General features: G+C 28.6%; 1 protein-coding gene across 1 annotated transcript; it reads right to left on the bottom strand.

Annotated features, from left to right (window-relative positions):
• Window positions 1-9,016: 9,016 nt before the first annotated feature.
• LOC111614021 lies at window positions 9,017-18,839 on the bottom strand. Its single transcript, XM_023355399.1, has 6 exons — window positions 18,719-18,839; window positions 15,582-15,625; window positions 10,499-11,008; window positions 10,381-10,422; window positions 9,907-9,979; window positions 9,017-9,816 (listed from the first exon to the last, which is right to left on the bottom strand). Exons 1-6 carry the CDS (start codon window positions 18,771-18,773, stop codon window positions 9,536-9,538), a joined length of 1,005 nt encoding a protein of 334 aa, XP_023211167.1. The 5' UTR covers window positions 18,774-18,839; the 3' UTR covers window positions 9,017-9,535.
• Between the last annotated feature and the right edge of the window lie 3,063 nt (window positions 18,840-21,902).

Raw genomic sequence — 21,902 nt, forward strand, 5'->3', positions numbered from 1 at the left:
TGCTCTGAGGGACTCGGAATCGGAATCCAATCCAGACAGATCAAAAACTCCTAGGAATTTTTCGGGGATGGTCCATGCGGATATGTTGGGCCTCGTTCCTCACTACCAAACCACCCATTGTGGGAGTGACCAAACCCATAATAGGCTTGCTAGAAAGGTCTTCTTAGTACCCAAAAGGCGAAAAAAGGCGAAAAGAGGAAAAAATAGTAAAGTTTAATGAGTAATGAGGATCATATGTAATGCAAAAACTATAACTTGTCGCTAATTCATATTAAGCACGCTCTATAAACTCTAAAGATTTTGAACAACTTTAGAGTTTATAAAGTTTGCAGGTTTAGGTAGTTTGCAAATTGTAACGACATTAGCGTTAAATTCACCTATCGGAAAATTTTGAAACAACTTTTTACTTGCGAAATTGAATGGTCAACAATGTCTACACAGCAAAATTGGTTGTATTTGGTTTAATCGTTCTTTTTACATAGATTTAAACACCCGTTAAGTTATAATCACCTTGTAGTTTAATTTAACGACCGTGTCTTAAAATACTTAAATTATAAATTTATTATGTAAAATATTTTTTAAAATGTTAAATAACGGTTTTAGAAGCACCAAACTGTTATATTATAATATTAAAATATAATATAGAATACAATTTATTCTATATTATTGATATATTATATAAACATAACGAATGATATGGTAAATCTGAAATACTGATTATTGTAATTATAGTGTCCTATTCCAAAGTGACCGTTATTTGGAGATGCCATCCATTGTTTATAGGCTATTTTGTATGTACTTAAAAAAAAAAGTCATTGAAAAAATGGCTACCGTTTAGAAGTGGCCATTATTGGAAGTTTGACTGTACTTCATTGTTTTTAATTTTTTTGTTTATATTTAATGAAATACAGTATACATATTTACTAGTATTTTTTAATATTTAATAGAATTTTAAATACAGTAGATCATCCAAAATTTTACAAATTAATTATGCAGCTATGTTTTCTTTTTATGAATAGTATAAAAGGTTTAATTGGTTTAATATTTTGTTAGTTATAAAAAACTAACAAAAATTCATTTAAAAACTAACGACATTTTTAACATTGAATGTAAAATTTATTAACTTATTTGTATCCACTGAAAAATTAAACTTTTGATTTTTAAAAACTGAAAAATCCATTTAGTAAATTTATTGGAAGTAAAATGATTTACATATTCTCAGTATGCGCACTCTACCTCTTTAAATTCTATGAATAATAAATAGAAAAGATAAAACTAAAACATGAAAAACTAAATTATTCATTGTGGCTTGTAAAAGAATATTTTTAATTAAATAAAATCTATTTAAAATTGTTATTTCATTTTGTTTTAGTATTGTGAGGGCCAGGATTTAAGAATGCTGAGATTCGAATATTTTTATTCATTTTCATCTACCGTTTTTGTTTCGAAACCAAAACGATTTTATAAAAGTTAGGGTTAACTCAAAAAGAGAAAAACAACCGACAAATTTTCTCATAAAAAATCTATCATAAAACTCCGTTCCCATGAAAATACTTCCTTGTAGAAGATGAGTTAACTGTTATGTCATAATTTTGTCACTTAATCTACCATTGGTCAAAGGAGTCATCACCCTTTGACGTACGTGGGGAAATCTCGAGAAGAGAGCCCTCACATAAAAGGCAAGTGCGATGACGACACAGGGGGGGGGGGAAGGATTATTTTGTACTGTGAGTGTGTCTGTGGATTTTCTGCCTCTCGTCGCCACCATCTTCGATAGACTTCCTATCTGAACTATTCTACGATTTTTGGACTTCAACGAACCATTTCAACGAGCCCGAGATCCGAACTCAAAGAGCGTCAAGAAACCATCCTGTACGATTAGAGGTATTTGTCCTACTCGCGATGATATGTAAGCTCTCTCTCGAGTACTTTCGAAACGCGGTTAGGGTCGCGACTATTATCTATTGTCAGCTACCTTTTCCGAATGGAATTACCTATACGGAATGTTAACCCGGAGAGAGATATGTGCTCTCGAACTCTTAACAATCTATAACCATGTAAATAAGTTCTACAATAAACGGGTATATTGTAATGAAAATTGGATTGGTGTGCGATTCTTCCTACATTACCACCTCCATTCCTAACCGGAAATCATGAACGAGATCGCTCCTGTTAAATCAATCTCACTTAAAAGCGCATGTGTACGCCGATAAATTGATAGATTGGTGTCAGATTTTGACATGAAATAAGATCTAACGATCCTTAACTCTATAGCCCTTCCGCTCAACAGAACCCATCCTTTGGACAAGAGAGACCGGACCTCAAGGTCTTGAGTCGATTAAGAGATAGGATCGTAACATCCTACCCCGATTAGTCTCACAGTATCATAAAATGCAATTTTTAAATATTATGATCAAATTGTATATCTGAAAGTTTGCAGGAAAAAAATGCCTAGAAAACATTATATTAAATCTGCAAAAATTTATATATCAGTTTTCAGTTTGCGAGGTAAAAAATATTAAAATTAATAATAATAATAAATTAAAATAAAAATGTCGGATAGAGAGAATTGTTTCATCATTGCCATTATTATTTACAGAGCCAGGAAATTTTAATTAAGTCGATAATTGTAATTTATACTTTTAGAGAATTAAGACCGAAATCATAATTTTAATAATGTAATTATAATGTTTCTAAAAGAAAATATTCTGTACTTCTTATCTGTTTAATTGAATCCGAATTTAAATGATGTCGCGCAATAACTCATAAACAAATATTTGTTATATGAAATATTTTCCTATTTTTGTAAAAAAATGACTGAAGTAATCGCAAGTTTTAATTAATATTTTTCAAATTATATTTTTAGTGAAATATTTTTATGTGGTACAAACACACGTAAAGAATATCGAAGCAGAGAAAAGTAATCTAGATTAATCTTGCAATGTAGTATATAGTATCTATGTAAAGTCTCACAAACTAATTTAACTTGAGAACAATTTGACCGATGCAAACTGTTTTTCCATTGTTTATGGTTTCAAGCTTTCTAATAATGGTAAAATTATGTCGTTCTTCTCCCTTTATGACAGGAGACAAGAGAAAACTTTAAAATTTTAAATGAAACCTCAGCTAATTTGGATTCTACGGAAAAAACAAGAAAATTTAATCTAAAGCATATTTATGCGATGCCTATTAATGGTTAAGGACAGTTGAAGCTTTATGTCGATTCAAATTGTTAAATCCTACTATAAAAAGAGATCTATGGCCTCTTGTTCATATAGTATAGATGAAACAGAATTCATAAAGCTTGTGCTACAATAACCATTGATATGTTGCAAAAATAAATAAATAAACGATTAGAAATGAATTATTAGGACTCTGGGACCCAGGCTATGACTACCTGGATTTTTCACGAGTGCTGGTGGTCTCCTGGACTTCAATAGAAGGTATGGGTGCTCTCTCGGATATCTGAGTTTTGTGACGGCTGATGAACCCAGTTGAAGAGACTGCGACTGTTCAGAATTGATACAGTTGATAATTAATTTTTGAACTTTTTAATTCCGTTGTAGTGTTTACTTTTAATATGTAAAGAACATACACTATATCTTTAATCTTATGATTGCTAGCTATTATATTATGATTTCTGTGTTATATTACTATAAACTATTAATCATGTTTTTCAATCTATTTAATTTGCTTTTTATACTATCACTTTGATGAGATCATTCTGTACTTAGCATAATCTGTTTTGTTTTACAAGCTCTGATTTGATTTTCTGCTCTACATCTTATTACTACTCTTAGAAATCTCATAAAATCTTGTTTGTTTCTATAGTTAGTGTATACTTTTTTATACTATGTTACTTAAATTTACAAATATTTTTGCTATTTTTTTCTTTTATTCTCATATTTATTTATTTAATATTAGAATTAGGGAAAAAATTAACTATTTGTATAAAGATAAGAAAATATCGATTAAAGAAAAAGATAAAATTTTAGATTTTAATACATGTAGATGTAGAACTCCGATATATAGGGTTAGAATAAACACTCATAAGCCGGGTAATCAATGGGTACATTCCAGTATGCATCAAACAACGCATCGGTGAACTGCGATTTACAAAAATGTGTTTCAATATTTACCGATGAGTTCACTGCTATAGCAACCCATGCGCATCGCACTCATCGGGTTGTGAATATGGTGAACTCCGATGAAGCAATATGGCCCCCTCCATGGTGATATTTAGCCCCTTTGCAACACGTGACACTCTCCGTCATGAATGTCCGGTCACTAGTATCGTAGTATGTGCTGTACAGTAACTTTTATATTATTAATCATATTATTAATTAATAAATTGTGTGTGGCGCATCTGTTATGAGATTTTGTCATAAATTTTTTTTACATTATTAATTATTATAAAAAGACAAAACGCTTAATTTTGTCTGTGGAGATGTGTTTATAATAATTGTAATTGTTAATAACGAGTAAAATCTACATTAAGTTCGATCCCTCTCGAGATATGACACATAACCCCCGCATTTCCCACCCTTTTGACCTTAAACCATCTATAAGAATTTAATAGCATCAATGCCCCTTATATGCAAGCCACCATGCTAAATTTCGTTTTGAGATATAAAGCGAAATAAACGTCAACACACATATATATATTCATTTCACCATTTTTTGCCGTTTTTTTCCTTTTTTGGTTCAGGAGGTTTGAAAGTATGGAGATTTGCAAAAAACTCGGAGGGTCAAATTTGACATGATTTCAATACTTTTTCCTTGTTATGCATATGGCCGGGAAACTAAAAGCAGTGTAGTTGACAGATGGGTCAAAATATTTAATAAAATACACGAAAAAGATCTTGAATTCCAAGGGTTTGATAATGTGATAAAATCGGCCCTCTGTTTATCAGGAATCACAACAACAACTGTACAACAAATATTTTAATGAATGAATTCCTGTGGTCAAAAGAAAAGTCGAAATTAAAAATTGAAACCATGAAAGCAATATTAATTATAATTGCGACTTGCAATGCAATAAGTTTTGTGATAAAACTGCAACAGATTAGAACTTAAACAAAACAAGTTCATCTAAAAAATATGCTTAGTTTGATTCTAGGAAACTTTCTGCATCAACCTATTAAGTTTTGATAACATATTGTAATTAAAATATTGCTAGTTTTTTGTTCGATTTTTGAAAATAAAATACTTTAGAGAAATTTATGTATTTTTTTTAAAATTAATGCCACCTAATCAATATCAGTAATAATGTATTAACAAGTTGATAATAATGCCCATTTGTCTTTTATGACGAAATTTTAATCCTCCGTCCCGTTTTGATATCTTTATTTGTTTTATTTTTTCTGTAAACTCTTTCCGCCCTGTGGGCTTAAGATGTCTTTTTTAGCAAGTTTATTATAGGGTCGGCTAGGACCACAATGGGACAGCTAGATGATGACAGACGAGGCTCGGAAGAAATCCAAACGGATTACCCCGAAGAACTCCTGGAGTTTTTTCAACCCATCCAGAATCAATTTTAGATAACCAGAACGATAGGCTGCAATCTTAACCGCTCAGCCATCCGGCTGCTGTCTGTTCTTTTCGAAGATATTATGTTCAACTACAATACGGTCTTTATGAGATATGATAAGCGACATAATCAGCGAATATTATGGTAAATTCAAATATAACACTTTGAAGCAAGGATGTAAACAACGATGGGCTTCGAGTGAACTCTCAGCGCACTTTTTTTTTTTTTACTCTTTCCTCCCCGTGGGCACTAAGAGGTCCTCTTATAGCAAGTCCATTATGGGTTCGGTCAGGCCCACAATGGGGCAACCGGGTGGTGAGGGACGGGGCTTGATATATCCGATTGGGCCACTCCCCGAAAAATTCCTGGGATTCCTTGACTGTCCGGATTAGATCCCGGGTCCCACAGAGCGGTAGACTGCCACCTTGACGGCTCAGCCATCCGGCCGTCGAACTTTCAGCCCACTAACATTCATAGTCTTATATTCTAAGATGTTTCATTTCCTTCCGACAGATGTTAGGTTAAGTTTGTTATTTTCAAAATTCACCGTATCAAAACCCGTAAAACGGAAGTTTAAAAGTATTTCAACTTATTTGTCTTTTGATTTCTTATGACATTGATATACGTTAAACGTTTATTGTAAATATTATATGTAAAAATATAAAATATATATTAAATATTAAATAATCATTGTAGAATAATTATATTTATGAAATGTGATGCTTTTAACAGCAGAATGGAATTTGAATCGTAACAAAATTGGTTAATTCTAAAAATAATTATGAATAAACAGAAATTCGAACCTGTAAATAAAATCTATTTGATATAATTTCAAAATTTAAGTCACCTCTAAATAGCTAATTAGCGAAATTAACTAATTATAATTAAGTTTTATTTAAAATTGTAATAAGAGTTTTCATACGGCTGGATGGCCGAGTTGATTAGTATCAGCCCACCGCTTTGTAGAACTTCGAATTGAATTCCGGCGGTCGGAAAACTCCAGGCATTTTTCGAGGGTAGTCTGTTCAGGATATTTTTATTCTTTAAACAAATCAGCAAATCCACTTCCACCGAATGAACAATAAAAAAGACTTATTATAGGCTCGGCTTAACTCATGATGGTTATGATGAAAAGATCCTCTTAGTGCTCTCAGAACAGAGTCAAAAAACAAAAAAGAGAGAGAGAGAAAGAGTTTTCTGTTCAGATGAAGAAACAATTAATTTTAGTTTTGAACTTTTTCTGTTTATAGACACACCATGGATTCGATTAGACCTACAGGGGAGTGATTGAAGCTCGACGTAACCGGGACAGACAGCCTATAAAAATTCGTAAATTTTTGACCCAGATACACACCAAGGCCCGAATTCACAAATGTCTCATAAGATACGACATAATATCTCTCCAATATCTAAAGTAACCAGAAACTAACAACATTTTACATTTGAATAATATATAAACGGCTTGCTGTATGATATATTACAAATGTAAATCCGTCTCTGTAATCCAAAAAAACACACTTTGGTAGACGTATCTCACAGCAATTTCTGGATAGCAAATTAGTTTTTATTTTCCATTGAACTACAAATATATTTCGGGTTGATCCTTAAGGTTTGCCCTCCCACCCCGTATTTTGAGCAAAAAACAAAAAAAAAATATTTTGTAATTTACATAATGAGAAAAATCACTGAGGAGGGGTTGGAGTACATTATACCAACCCGAAATATATTTGTAGTTGAATGGAAAATAAAAAATATAAATATAATTTGCTAACCAGAAATTGCTGTGAGATACGTCTACCAAAGTGTGTTTTTTGGATTACAGAGACGGATTTACATTTGTAATTATACATTTCGTATTCACAAACTATGTCGTAACACTTACGACAAAACGGAAGAGATTGGTAGAGTTTCCGTTTTAATAGGAAGGCGTTGCTTGGTAACGTATTTTCAGAAATTTCTCGCTCCATGTGCTTGCAGTATAGGATGAAAGATATTTTATTTTGTTAAAATTAAAACAGGTAGTCGCTCTGAAGTAAATTATTTATACGTATAATAGTATCTAAAACTCGCTACTACCAAAAACTGTAACCTACCCAGGCGTGGAACGAAATATGCATAAAATTCATACTGGTAGCTACATTAATTAATAAAAATATTTAAAAAGTTTAAAAGAAATTGACAAATTAATAGCTTTCTGGTTAAAAAGAAAGATAACGTTAAATTATAACGAATGTGATTTTTCGTACGATATTCTATAAACAGTTTTATTTCCTCGGTGAGGAATTCTATTAATTGTTTCGTGATTTGATAACATNAAAGAAATTGACAAACTAATAGCTTTCTGGTTAAAAAGAAAGATAACGTTAAATTATAACGAATGTGATTTTTCGTACGATATTCTATAAACAGTTTTATTTCCTCGGTGAGGAATTCTATTAATTGTTTCGTGATTTGATAACATTTTCGAAGTTTCGAATCGGAAATATTTAACAAAGACAATCGGGAAAAAAACAAAAAACGAGTTGCTCAACTTTTCCGGCAATATTTAAAATTTTAGTGGCGCCATCTGTAATCATATTTTATTTTTAAAACTTTCGACGAAAAGCACAGAATTTATTAAACTTCAAACATGGTAAACAAAATCGTGCTCTACACAAACATACACACTAACATCCATACAGAAATTACTCCGAATGTTTTTGCATTTCGCGATGTTTCAAGATGTCCTAAGTACAAAAATGTTAAAATCTTGGGAGTAATTTTTAACTGATCACCATACTTTCCATACCAGCCAAGAAAGTTAAACGATGAACTCGATTGTCTATCGATAGAGCCAAATATTCTGACATCACCTTTTCCGATTTACGAAAGCTATCACATATAGGGTGACCAAATATTGACATAGTCAAAGTAGGACATTTGACAACCCAGCTTAAAACAATAAAAATCGGTAGTAAAAAAATCACAAAACACTAAAAATTGATAAATAAATAATTTTAAATTGATATACTATTCTTGTTATTTTAAATACTACTCTTTGTTGCAATTGTACCCATTATTTAATATAAAAATATGAAAAAAAAGTTTATTGTTATTATTAATGACTACCTATTGGCCCAGAAGTAGTTATCTGTGAAAGGAGGACATTTCCGTTAGGCGGTAGGACATAGGACAAAAGGTTTAATTGTAGGACATGTCCTCCCACAGTAGGACGGGTGGTCACCCTAATCAGATATCGTAGTAGTTACGACATCTTTTACAATATCGTAACTTACGATGTACTTTGTGAATAGAGACTTTTTGCATTTGGCAACTTGCAGTGAATATTGTCATAACTTACGTGTTTGTGAATCCCGAAGTCTGTACAGAGCGGGATCTGACATATTTAGTGAGGAAACAATTAATTTTTTTCAAAGAAAATTATTTATAATGTTTTTATCATAGTTAATAAATACAGCTATAAAACATATTCTTACAATGAATAAGTATTTAAAAGAAAGTTCATTGCTGCTATAAATGCGGAATTAAAATATAGGAAATAAAATACATATTTTTCTCTCAACAATCAATACTTTATTGATGACGTCATACATCATTTCGGATTTATTGGCTACGATAAGATCACATGACACCTATCCATGCGAGATGATTTGGCTTCGTTGTTTGTTATTTGAAGGGCCCTCTAGGTTATTTTTAAAAGTGTCCATGATATAGAATAATTCGATCACAATAAACCAATGAAATCTTTTTATTGTCTCGACGCCATTAAATAGATCTGATTGGATTAATGTGTAGAATCGCTATTTCTAAATGCTATTTCTATTTAAGAGAAATGTTTAAGGGGAGAAATGACCCCGAAGGGCGATATGTAATCATCTCGCGTTCTTTATAACTCAATGGGCGGAAAACGCTTGCACCATCTATTGTCGGGCGATGAAATTACAGTCTAGAAATCACTAGTTTTAATTAACACTACTATTAACGTAGTTTGGCTAGAATTTTTTTTCAGACAACAGATGGAGCCACTAGTCCATTAATCCTCCTGAGGACCTCTTCATCCTTTCCGCGCTCGTCTGGATTTACCAGAAGAAATTTTTCTCCTTCTAACTGCTTGACTAAATCATCTTCCTCTGGCTTTCTCGATGTGGATAAAGTATTACTTGTCACATGACCCAAAGAAGGTGCTAACGTACTGATATCAGACATATCCGCTTCTAATTCTCCGGTTGCTGCACCTTCTTCTTCAAATTCAATATCTTCTTGATCATTTATGGTCGAGGGAGATTCTACCAAAACGAGATTTAAAACGTTAAAACATGGAGTCTTAATCAAATTTCTTTACTCTCATACATTATTGATTTGAAGCGATTAAATACCATTCTCATCGCTTCTCTTCAATAGATTTATAACATCTTGTTGGGATCCTCCAATTTCTTTCAGTTTTTGTATCTAATATTAAAAAAAATTGCTAAAATAAATATAAACTACAAGGTCATTATTATAAAATTAAACTTTTTATAGTAAAATAAAAGTTAATGAAAATAAAATCTAATACCAGGATATAGCCTATATTAAAATGGCTCATTTTGAAATAAGTATAATAGAAATGCATATTCTTCATTTAATTTATTAATAAAATAAAAGGTTTATTCCTTTTCATTAGTTACCAATTTACACTTAGGCTATATATATAATGTATTTGGTTTCTGGTTATATATATAGTTTATTATAGATAATTCTGGTTTATGTAAGACTTTACCATCCAAAATAATTCCCAAATTATTTTTCGCATAAATTAACTAAATATTCTTTAATACATTTCATATGAAGTTATTATATAGAAAAGTTACCTTATTGAAAATTTCCTTTAACAGTTCATTCTTTTCTAATATCTACAAAAAGAAATGATAGAAATTTTATCGATATTCGTTAAATTTATTATAGATTTTATAGGAAAGATCTTGTTACCTGACGTTGTAAGCCTACACGATTCAATGTTTCCGAATGAGTTGTCGGATTTGGTTGGTCTGTGGCCGATGACGTTTCCAAAGGTACGACGCGACGTGATATCATGTCAGCTTCGGGGGTGGTCTCTGGCACTTTTATTTGAAGAGGATTAAATGTATCCAGTTCTTTCTCGACGAAATTTGCAGCCACCGGTGATTCGGAATAAACAACTTCGGTGCTACTTGGAATTTTCACTAATGGCATCTTCTCTTTCCCACTCACTAAAACTTCGTTTTCGTTTTGTAATCTTATAGCTTTCTCCTGGCCGGTTGGCTTATTATCATTCTGGACTTCACTATTAGAATTTTCTTCCAACTCAGAAGCCAACTTCGCTAACCTTTGAACGAAAGATTCCAGCCATTTTCTCTCTTTGAAATCTCTGGTCTTGTGGATCATTTGTAATGCTTCGGTTAAAAGGCTTGTAGTTTTGTGCTCGATTGATTTTTCTCCCATTTCGACCGTTGGATAAATCTGAAAAAATAATACATTTATAAATTTTTATTGACCACATATTTACTGTCAAATATATTTTTAAAAAATTAAAGTTTATGTATAAGTTTAATTACGTTTTAAATCTCGCTATACAAAACAGCTGGGTAAACACGAAAAATTATTAATTAAAACTTGTTTTGCGATGAGATAAATTAAATCTAAAATTAATTACGTTATGCAGCGATTCTTTTGGTGCATTTAAGAATTCGTGATTATCGAATGTAGAGATAATTAAATAAAGAAATTAAAGTTTCTGACTTTAACAGGAAATTCCAATTTTATACTTAATTAAGTAAACATAATTATAAAAAATCATTTTAAAATACTTGATCTAATTGTAAATGTGTAATAATTTGTATTAATAAATTGTCACGAAAGACTTTATATTTCATTAATATTTTATTTGAAAGGTTAATATATTCAGTCAAGGAAAGTAATTATATTTTTCTTCAAAGAATGTGTAAATGTTATTATAAAAATCGTCTGTCCGCCTACACTTTATCATTCTCTATTTGACATATGAAATGCTTAAAAAGAAATTTTTGTGTATTACAAATATTACAAACTTAACAAAAATTATAATTAAAAAATTGGTTACAAAAATTAATTTAAATTAAATTATAAGAATTTGTAATTAAAGATTGGGTTGTTGATTGCCTAGAATAAACCACAACAAACAAGATTAAAATTTTCATATTTAATGGAACATTAAACAATTTTCTAACATTTAATTTATATTAAGCAGTTTGATTAATGTTAATTTTAATTAGCTTCAAAGTTCAAACTTAAATTCATGAACAGTTAAATATTGAATATTATAAATGAACAGACAAATTATTGAAGTAATAAAGAAGAAAACAGATTATATTAGCAGTTTTAAGGAAATAATAATAGTTTCAAAATATAATATTTATTTTTTTTTACTATATAAAATTATTTTTTAAAGAAAAAAATATTAGATTGAGTGGTAAGTTTTATTTACAGTATTTATTTATTTATTTTAGTTTAAAATAAACTGTTAAATATTCCACATCTCGGATATTAATGATAAATGTTCTTCGTTCCGAAGACAATATTACTTTCCCAGCTGCTATAGAATACAACATAGAGAATGTATGGTGATCGATCAAATTGTGAACCCCTGTTATTTTAGCGCTCGACGTTTTGACACTCCAGGAACCCAAAAATGTAAAAACGCCCTTACGAAATTGTGTGTACGTGCGTGCGTGCGTATATTGGTGTCTATTTTGCATTATATCTCACAATTGTATGAACCGAAAATTCCACAATTTGGCATAGTTATTTCTATATATGGGACATTCATGCAATTAAATTTTGGTGGTTAAAGAAAGGTTAAGGAAGTGGGGAGATAGAGGGTCGCGTCATATTTCAATTGGTATCGGACTTAATGAAAATTTTATTCGTTATTGGCATTTATATGTTTTTTTTCTTTTTCTATCTCTATTCTAAAAATATTTTGACTTTTTATAGTAATTATTAATATAAAAATTATTTTAAAATAATTTATGTAAAATCTCATAAAAGATGGCGCCACATACAATCTTAACTTTGCGCTAGTGTCCTAGTGTTTTTTAAACTTAAATATTTTTTTATATAATTACCATAGACAGAAATTTAACACAATTGAAGAAAATTAATCTTTTTAAGCATTTATTGTTATTTAAATTTTATATCGTTGTATAATTGAAAATTATAGGATTTTCTTCTTGTGTTCCCCAACCTCCCTTCCTTATTGTTGTTGGAGGTTTATAATAGGAATAGGATAAAATATGAAATAACATGAAACAACTTAAAAATGGCTTGCTTAGTAGACAGAATGAGAAAAACACGTCTGGAATAGTTTGGCATATGAAACGGGAATACCAAGATGACTTTATGAACAGATAGTAGAAGATAATAAATCAATGAGAAGACCAAGGGGAAAACTTCACATTCTAGAGGACTTAGAATAGAAAAAAAAATAATGAAGATTTACCCAAGAAAGAAGATGGAAAGAAGACAGGAAAGCATAGAAGACTTTGACTAACCTGATTCAATGAAGTGTTGGAACAGGAGGGAAATAATAATAATAATATATTCTAGAAATATTTTAAATATAGCAAATATCTTACATCTATTTCTTGTGTTATACACTTTATTTTCGTTTGATATTAAAATTATACTACTTTTTAGAATGAATTAATAGAATGAAGGTTTCGTTTCTAGTTTTAAAAGATAAGAATAAGATTTTTTATGTAGTTTAATTGATCTAAGGCATTAAAGTTTCGTAAAATGCGTCGATGCGCTTATGCAGATACACTATAATATTCGATAAAATGTAATTTTTTAATTAATACTTGAAATTCTGCCAAATTTGCTATATCTGTGCTATAAAATCAAGATAATTATAGAAAAAGATTTTGCCTTGTATAGTTCTGAAGTTGTTTTAAAAAATTTTCTATAATCTTATAAACTTTTTTGTTTTTGTAATATATTAATAGTGTTTTTGGAGATAAATATAAGTGAAATTATTTTTAAATGATGAGAATTATAAGATTCTGTATACGGGCTATATTTTTTACACGAATCTATTGTAAAGTTTATATAAATTATAATAATTAACTCTTCTCTTAACAAAATTTCTTTGAAAATTTAATGTCTTGAAACTAGTATTTAGTCATTTCATTTATATTTATATTGTTTATTTATTTATTTCTCCTTGTAAACGCTAATAGGCCATTATTTGGTATTTATGAGTTTTTATAATGTAAATAAACAGTATAAATTTTGTATAATATTTTAGTAGTTTAGTTGTTAGTATGATTATAGATTACTAACAATATGAAATTTTGAAGACAAGAAATTAAGAATCAAAACCACATTTTTCAAAAACGATGATGATAAGTTTATGAAGATGTTTTTCTAAGATACAGACGAAGATTAAAATGATATTATTCTACATATTTCTTCTCAATTTCTCTTATATAAATCGTTGTTAAATCGTCGTTAAAAGTACTCGTATCAATCTGGTAATTTTTATCTTGTTACTAAATGTCAAGCTAAGTGTCACGAATTATGAAAAATGAAAAAATGGATACGCTTCACGTTTTCCTATTAGCACAAATCTAAACATTTAGAATTGACTTGAATATAATCTGAAATGATCTGCATTTTATAATTATGCCATACATATGTACGGTACATCACAATTTCTATGGAAATAAACATAACTAGAAAGACTTTATTGGTGTAATATAGATTCATATAACCTACCTTCTTCCATTCGTGTTAGTGTAATAAATGAGTTTCTAAGTTTATTAACAAACAAAACTACGCCCAAAGCAGAAATCTTAGCTCATAAATTACCTGTCCGCCCAAAGAAATTTCATTCTTCTTTCTGATAGTTAAGTATGNCAAAGCCTTTTTTTTCAGTTTACAGCAGTATTTATTACACAAAATTTAAGTAAAGCTTAACATGACGATCTTGCCCCGATCTCCCCTATACATATTTTTCATTCAGTTGTTATTAAAATATTAGAAATTTCATAAAGTTTTGTTGTATTTTTGATATGAAACAATGAATTATTATTGTTTTAACGAGAAAATTTTAAAGATATTTCGTTTTCAGAAATAATCTTCTTGTAGTAAGTTGTCAGATTAATTAACTTTATAATTCGTTATCAGGAAATATAGAAGGCAAACCTCGCAGAAGACCAGCTTGGGTATTGGTTCGAGCCTAGTGTTCAAGAGGCATCAAAAACATTTCTTACAAATTATTCATTAATAAAATTTCTTGTATATTAAGGGAAAAAATCTTTATTATATAAAAAATACAATATCGTTCCGTTTTTAATATACTGTAGGGCCTCAAAAAAAGTAAATGACCGAGCCTCTCTGAAAGACCTTGATAGAAAGTATATTAGGCATGTCAAAGGCATTATATTTAATTTTTAACACTTTAAGCGTTGTAGAAAATAATTCAATTACGTAAAAATCTTTAAATTTAATTTATCTTTTAGTCTAACACAAATTTATTCAACTTTAAGATCATAATTTACTAATGTCCTTCTGGTGGCATCACTCTATTAATGTACAGAATGTATAACTTAAAAATCTGATTAGGTGCTATCACTAAACAAAATTAAATTAAATTAAATAAAACAGATAAAATAATAAAACTTGTATTATTTAATTTTAATATATTAATTTTAGAAAATGCGAAAAGATATAATTATATTTTATTGCAAAACTTTTGATTTCCATTTCCAAAAATATTTATATCATATTTAATTCATGAAAAAGGTGTTCGTTCCATCAAATAACCTTCTTAAATGTCGTTGGAGTTATGCATTAAGAGAGAATAAAAATCTTTATAAAGCAATAAATTTTCATTTCGCTCCCACGCATCCGTTCCATACGAGTCAATTAACAAAAAGGATTATAGCAATAAATAAAAGTAATAGTTTGTAAAATTTCTAACTAAACTCGTATAAAATTTTAAATCGATAGCATGATTATATATTAATTACTAACACGAGAATTAATTACTTACATTCTTCGCATTCTGATCCACATCATTATTGATAACAGGTGAACCTATAAAAGATGAATTACCAATTAAGTTCAACTACTTCTTTAATAAATAGAAAAATTCAAATTAAATTCTTATTATTTAACAATTTTGTTTTGACGAAAAAATGCGAATATATTAAAGTTCCATTTACTAAATTAATATAATTAATTTAGTAAATGGCACTTTATATAATTAATATTATTTAATGTGTACATGTTTGGAAATTAAAAATATAGATTATTGTAAACCTTTTCAGTCAATACAAACATATTAAATGAATGAAAAGTTCAAACTAAATAAATTATCGTTACACGAATTTTAATCATCTCAAAAATTGAAAAACACATTACAGAAACGAGAAGAATAAAAATTCCATAAATATAAATTATAGAAAGTAACATTTTATCAAGAGAGTTTATTAAAAGGGTAAGTAGGCACGAACGCAGAGATAATCGTCACCTTATTTCTCTAATAATACAAATGTGTTTGTATTAATAAAAACAAGCTTCTATCAGTATTTTTCTAATAATACATTACGTTTATAACATTTAAAACACCAAAAACGTGAACATTTGTTTGATTAATTTCAAAAATATTTATGAATATGCCTTTACTAATATATATAACAAACAGATAACATTTATCTTTCCAATAATTTTTAATGTTTCTAAAATAATAAAATAACTAGAAATTTTATTTAAACACTTTCCGATATTAAATATTTACATTAAAAATAATATCTCTTGCTTATCTTTCTAATGAGTTAGTGCTTAGGAAATCACGTTTGTGCGCTTTATTATGACCCTAACAGAAGATATTCTTTTATAATAAAATAATCTGAAGGCCTATTGAATGTTACCATTATATGTCTGCACCAAATGTTAACACATGGGGATAATCCTACGCATTTTAAGAAAGGTTTTCTTAACAAAGCCAAATTTTATTTACGAACTGCGGGATTGGCTCTACCAATACGACGTCGACTGCAAGAATGGCTTCGGAAGTGACGTTATTAATTAACATCAGAGAAGAACGCTAATAAAATTTAATTTATTTTATTAGCATTCTTTTCTGATATCGGCCATATATTTTATTTTTCCGAATAAAAGCAATTAATTGGAGCAACGACAAGATTTTATTTTAAAGTTTCCCTAATAGAATTTTGATCGCTGAGGCAACTTCGTGTTTCTGTTAAGTGAGGAGGGAAGGGGGAGAGGCTTATCGTTGAGTGTTTTTCGATGTTGATTACGTCCTTGATCGATTATTTTCGGTAGCACGAAATATCGAGAAGAAATTCTCTTTATTTCACAACTTTCTCCATTTAAAACTTCATATCAATAAGTGACTTCCTGTGAAAAATTTCGATAGAACTCAATTTATAAATACGACGATCCAGACGAGTCTGTTTACGCATTCTCTTATACAAACAATTCACAGAGGGGAACTAAAACTTTTAGCACTAAGAAACAAAGGGAGGTCAGGACAAATATTTTAGTGTGGGTTGCTAGGTGACTGTCACAGGTGTTTACATCCGACCTTGGACTCACGTGTAGCGCGAGCATGACGTCATATTGGGTGGAGTAGCGTACAAAATATAGTCTAGCGCACAAAATTACGAAAAAAATTAAAGAAATTCATATTAATTAATGGATACTTATTAACGATACGCTATATATTACGATCGTTAGAAAATAAAAAATATCACGTAATAAATATTAAAATATCATTACGACATTGTAGATGATTGATGCTACTGGATGGAAGCCAATAAATTCTTTGTGTGACGTAGTTGGCAAGATACATTAATGTGAAGTAAAATTTTTCGAATCCATTCAATTTCTTGCAATATTTTGAAAAATAATTACTGTTTGACAATGGATAAAAATCAAATATAAAAAAACCAAATGGTAATATTATACGACTGCTACAGCAAAGAGATAGCAATGAATATTTTGTTTTAATGTATGAAATATATACCTATAGAAATAAATTCAATAAACTTGAGACACGAACACAAATGGTTGTCATGGTTTCTACTTTCCACTTACACCACAAAAGCATTTAATCGATTGGAAAGAGCTCGTTTTATTCAACATTCCACTGTCAACTTCTATGATTATTCTTTGTCACATAAAATTTGTATTTTAATTTTGGATTATATTTTATTAATTTTACTCACAGAAATAATAAAACTTTGCAAAAACTTACTGACACGAAACACATCAGTTTTAGTTTAATCACTAATTTAGACATTAAACTTTAAAATATTTTTTCATCAATTTAATAATCATTTTATTGTATTTATTCTGTATTATAAATAATAAAATAATTTAAAATTAATTTTATATTATGCATTAAAAATGAAAACGTATGGTTGAGTTATATTTTTTTATTTATCAGATTGTATTTCTTATTTTATTATATTAATAATTAAAATAAAAACTTCAGTAACAATTTAAAACAAACTGCAATTTTTATGCATTAACAGATTAACCTGGTAACATAATATTGCTTCAACTTTAACATCATCATTACTGAATGCATTGATCCAACAAGTGAATGCCCCTGATAATCATGTTTCTCTGCTGCACACTTTTCATTACTGGAGAAACCGAACCGTTGATATTCTTTTTTCCTCTTCCTAACGATAGGATTATCGAAGAGGATTAAATTCTTAGAAGGAAAATACTGTATATATATTTTTTCACGTAATAAAAATTTAAAAAGATTAAATATTTTGTTAATTCACATAAATCGATATATATATTTATAATTTTTCATAAATTATGTAATGAACTAACTTAAGGGCAATTATTGTTTTGAATCATTAGAACAAATTGGCTGAAAATAATAATTATCTTTCAGTTAATCGATATTAAATGAATTCATTTACTGATTAATTATGTTGTTTTATATCTATAAATATCATTATATCTCTAGTAATTGTAATAATTGCTAAAGAATTTAACACTTAATTGAGTTTTATTTATTATTTATGGCTGCAAAAAATAAAAACGAATTTATAAATGCAGTAGAAAGTAAATTACATGTATTAAGAGAGGCGCATCTAATTATTAGGAAGTTAGCGATTTATAAGGACTACATTAAAAACATACCTGAGATCAGAGTGAGGATTGAGATGAGGATTGAAAGGAGGGTCACTCGAGACATGGCGAGGATGGGAACGACAATTCTAGACAACGGCGATGCAGCGACTGTTATAGCAATCGATTCACATCACAGGGTAGTATGGAAGTGACGTAGACAGATCGATAATTCCTAGGCTGCAGAAAGTACTGGGAATTCAACCTATCTCTCAATTGAAACACTGGCTCAGAAATGAAACTCTTTAGTACTTATAAATGAAAGCTAATCTAAGTAGCATTTAGTTTCAAATTTAATATTTAAAACTCAAAATTATATTTCTGTTCGTTTTTTGTATGGATTGAGTAATAAAAATATATTTTTTATTTGATTTTTAACCAGTCAAAAGATGCTTACGTAATAACGACCTTATCGTAGTTCCATTCAACACTTTTCGTCGTCTACATGTTCTGTACTAATTTATCTAAAACAAACATTCTAAGTACTTGAATTTAAACATTTTAGGATTATTACTGAAGCAAATCATTTTTACTAAATATTAAAATTTTAATAAGCTTAGGGATTAGTACAGTGTACTTAAGTTTTGTTAGTATCATCTATATTATAACGATATTATATCATATATATTATAATGATAATATAAACAATTCTATTATTGATATATATAGAAATGTTTTAAATCAAAATATTCAATATTCCGAAATATTGTATATCGAATATGTTACAAGAAATATTTATTAAATATTTAAAAAATTTAAAACTAATGAAAATAATAGTAAACTTGTGTTACCTTTATATAAAACTAAGCGTTTTCTTAATTACTTTGGCTTCACATATAAATAATTTATGAAGGGTTAATATATAAATAAAAGTATAACACCTGCAATATATAACTATCGAAATCCTAATTAATCTTTATATACACAAAATATTGTAATAAATTTCTAATTGATGTTAACTTACAAGTATTATGACCAAATTGGTTATTTTAAATGTATCAAGTAATGTTTTCAAAGAAGACTCTTTTGAAATAAGCAAACAAAAGAATTGCAGGTATTATATGTTTGTGCGAGTATATACGTTATAGTAGTAGCTTAAAATTAGTTTGAAATAGATGCATGTTATTATAATTTATTGCTTAAAAATATAGTCTATATATCTAAGTTAACTGACTTTTGGACTGTTTTGTATATATAGGGTCTATATATATGTAGAGTACACTAAAATCTCTATTTGAGTTTATTCTTTCATAGAATACACATGTATTACCATTTTATTGAATAGCCTAAATATACGACTGATAAAATTATTTGAAGTATTTTAATTATGGAATTTTTTAATTGATCAATTTTATGTAATTTAGATCATGTAAACTGTCTAAATAAAAATAAATAATATATGAATAGTTTTCAAAGAAATATTTTTGTATATGACTTAAAAAAATTAAAATTCTAATAACAATAAAATTATTTTTAAATGATGAGAATTATAAGATTCTGTATACGGGCTATATTTTTTACACGAATCTATTGTAAAGTTTATATAAATTATAATAATTAACTCTTCTCTTAACAAAATTTCTTTGAAAATTTAATGTCTTGAAACTAGTATTTAGTCATTTCATTTATATTTATATTGTTTATTTATTTATTTCTCCTTGTAAACGCTAATAGGCCATTATTTGGTATTTATGAGTTTTTATAATGTAAATAAACAGTATAAATTTTGTATAATATTTTAGTAGTTTAGTTGTTAGTATGATTATAGATTACTAACAATATGAAATTTTGAAGACAAGAAATTAAGAATCAAAACCACATTTTTCAAAAACGATGATGATAAGTTTATGAAGATGTTTTTCTAAGATACAGACGAAGATTAAAATGATATTATTCTACATATTTCTTCTCAATTTCTCTTATATAAATCGTTGTTAAATCGTCGTTAAAAGTACTCGTATCAATCTGGTAATTTTTATCTTGTTACTAAATGTCAAGCTAAGTGTCACGAATTATGAAAAATGAAAAAATGGATACGCTTCACGTTTTCCTATTAGCACAAATCTAAACATTTAGAATTGACTTGAATATAATCTGAAATGATCTGCATTTTATAATTATGCCATACATATGTACGGTACATCACAATTTCTATGGAAATAAACATAACTAGAAAGACTTTATTGGTGTAATATAGATTCATATAACCTACCTTCTTCCATTCGTGTTAGTGTAATAAATGAGTTTCTAAGTTTATTAACAAACAAAACTACGCCCAAAGCAGAAATCTTAGCTCATAAATTACCTGTCCGCCCAAAGAAATTTCATTCTTCTTTCTGATAGTTAAGTATGTCAATTCCCGATAGCTTACGATTTAGAACGTTCCGTATAATCAAGGAAGTAGTAAAGTACATTATTGTTAGCAAAAGCCCTTGGATATTAGAATAATAAAATATTTCATAATTTCACTTTTTTTATTTCTTATGCCACTTTAAAATGATTATCAATTTTTAAGTGATTACATTTTAAAATATGAATTTTATATTATAAATTTAACGGTTGGCTGAAGGTTAAGGTATAAATCTACCAATCTGGGATTGACTTCGCAATTGATTTCGGTCGTTTGAAAAACCCTAGGAATTTTTGGCATTCCAAATATGTCAGGTTCCGTTTCTGACCACCCGGATGGTCTGGCCAAACCCACGACAGGCTTAAAAAAGTCTTTTTACTCCTTCAGGACGAGAAAAAAAGATTGTTTTGGTGGATAAGGGAGCATTTCCCCAAAAAACAAATTCGTCTTCCAGCAACATTTTAACATTTCAAATTCATTTCATAATTTAATAAGTCATTTAAATTTCAGAGATGAAGATTCTTTTTGATTTCACATGTAAGTATTTTGAAAATATTGTAAGATGAGTGGGTAATTTTTTTCTTACAAAATCAGCCAATTATGCATATAATTTAAAACTACTAATACTACTAACAATATTACTAATATTAATACGAATAATATAATAATAAATACTAATAATATTAATATGCTTCAAAAATAAATAATTCAAATTATTTTCACTTAGAATAATATTTCATATTTGTTACTAATTATAAAATTAAAATATATGTGATTTTTAATGAAATTATTTATTACATTTTAAATATAGACAATTACTGAATCGTATGATAAAAATAAAAATTA

The sequence above is a fragment of the Centruroides sculpturatus genome, unplaced genomic scaffold (assembly GCF_000671375.1).
Source record: "Centruroides sculpturatus isolate CEXI.00-Female unplaced genomic scaffold, Cexi_2.0 scaffold1891, whole genome shotgun sequence".
Classification (NCBI taxonomy): Eukaryota; Metazoa; Arthropoda; class Arachnida; order Scorpiones; family Buthidae; genus Centruroides; species Centruroides sculpturatus.

What these genes read in the sequence shown, in the direction of transcription:
- LOC111614021 (XM_023355399.1), bottom strand. Translation starts at nt 18,773, where the DNA reads ATGTCTCGAGTGACCCTCCTTTCAATCCTCATCTCAATCCTCACTCTG. An exon ending in TGGATCAGAATGCGAAGAAT is followed by an intron (nt 11,009 to 15,581) that starts GTAAGTAATTAA and finishes TTATTTTTTCAG; the next exon opens with ATTTATCCAACGGTCGAAAT. An exon ending in GTGTAGGCTTACAACGTCAG is followed by an intron (nt 10,423 to 10,498) that starts GTAACAAGATCT and finishes TTCTTTTTGTAG; the next exon opens with ATATTAGAAAAGAATGAACT.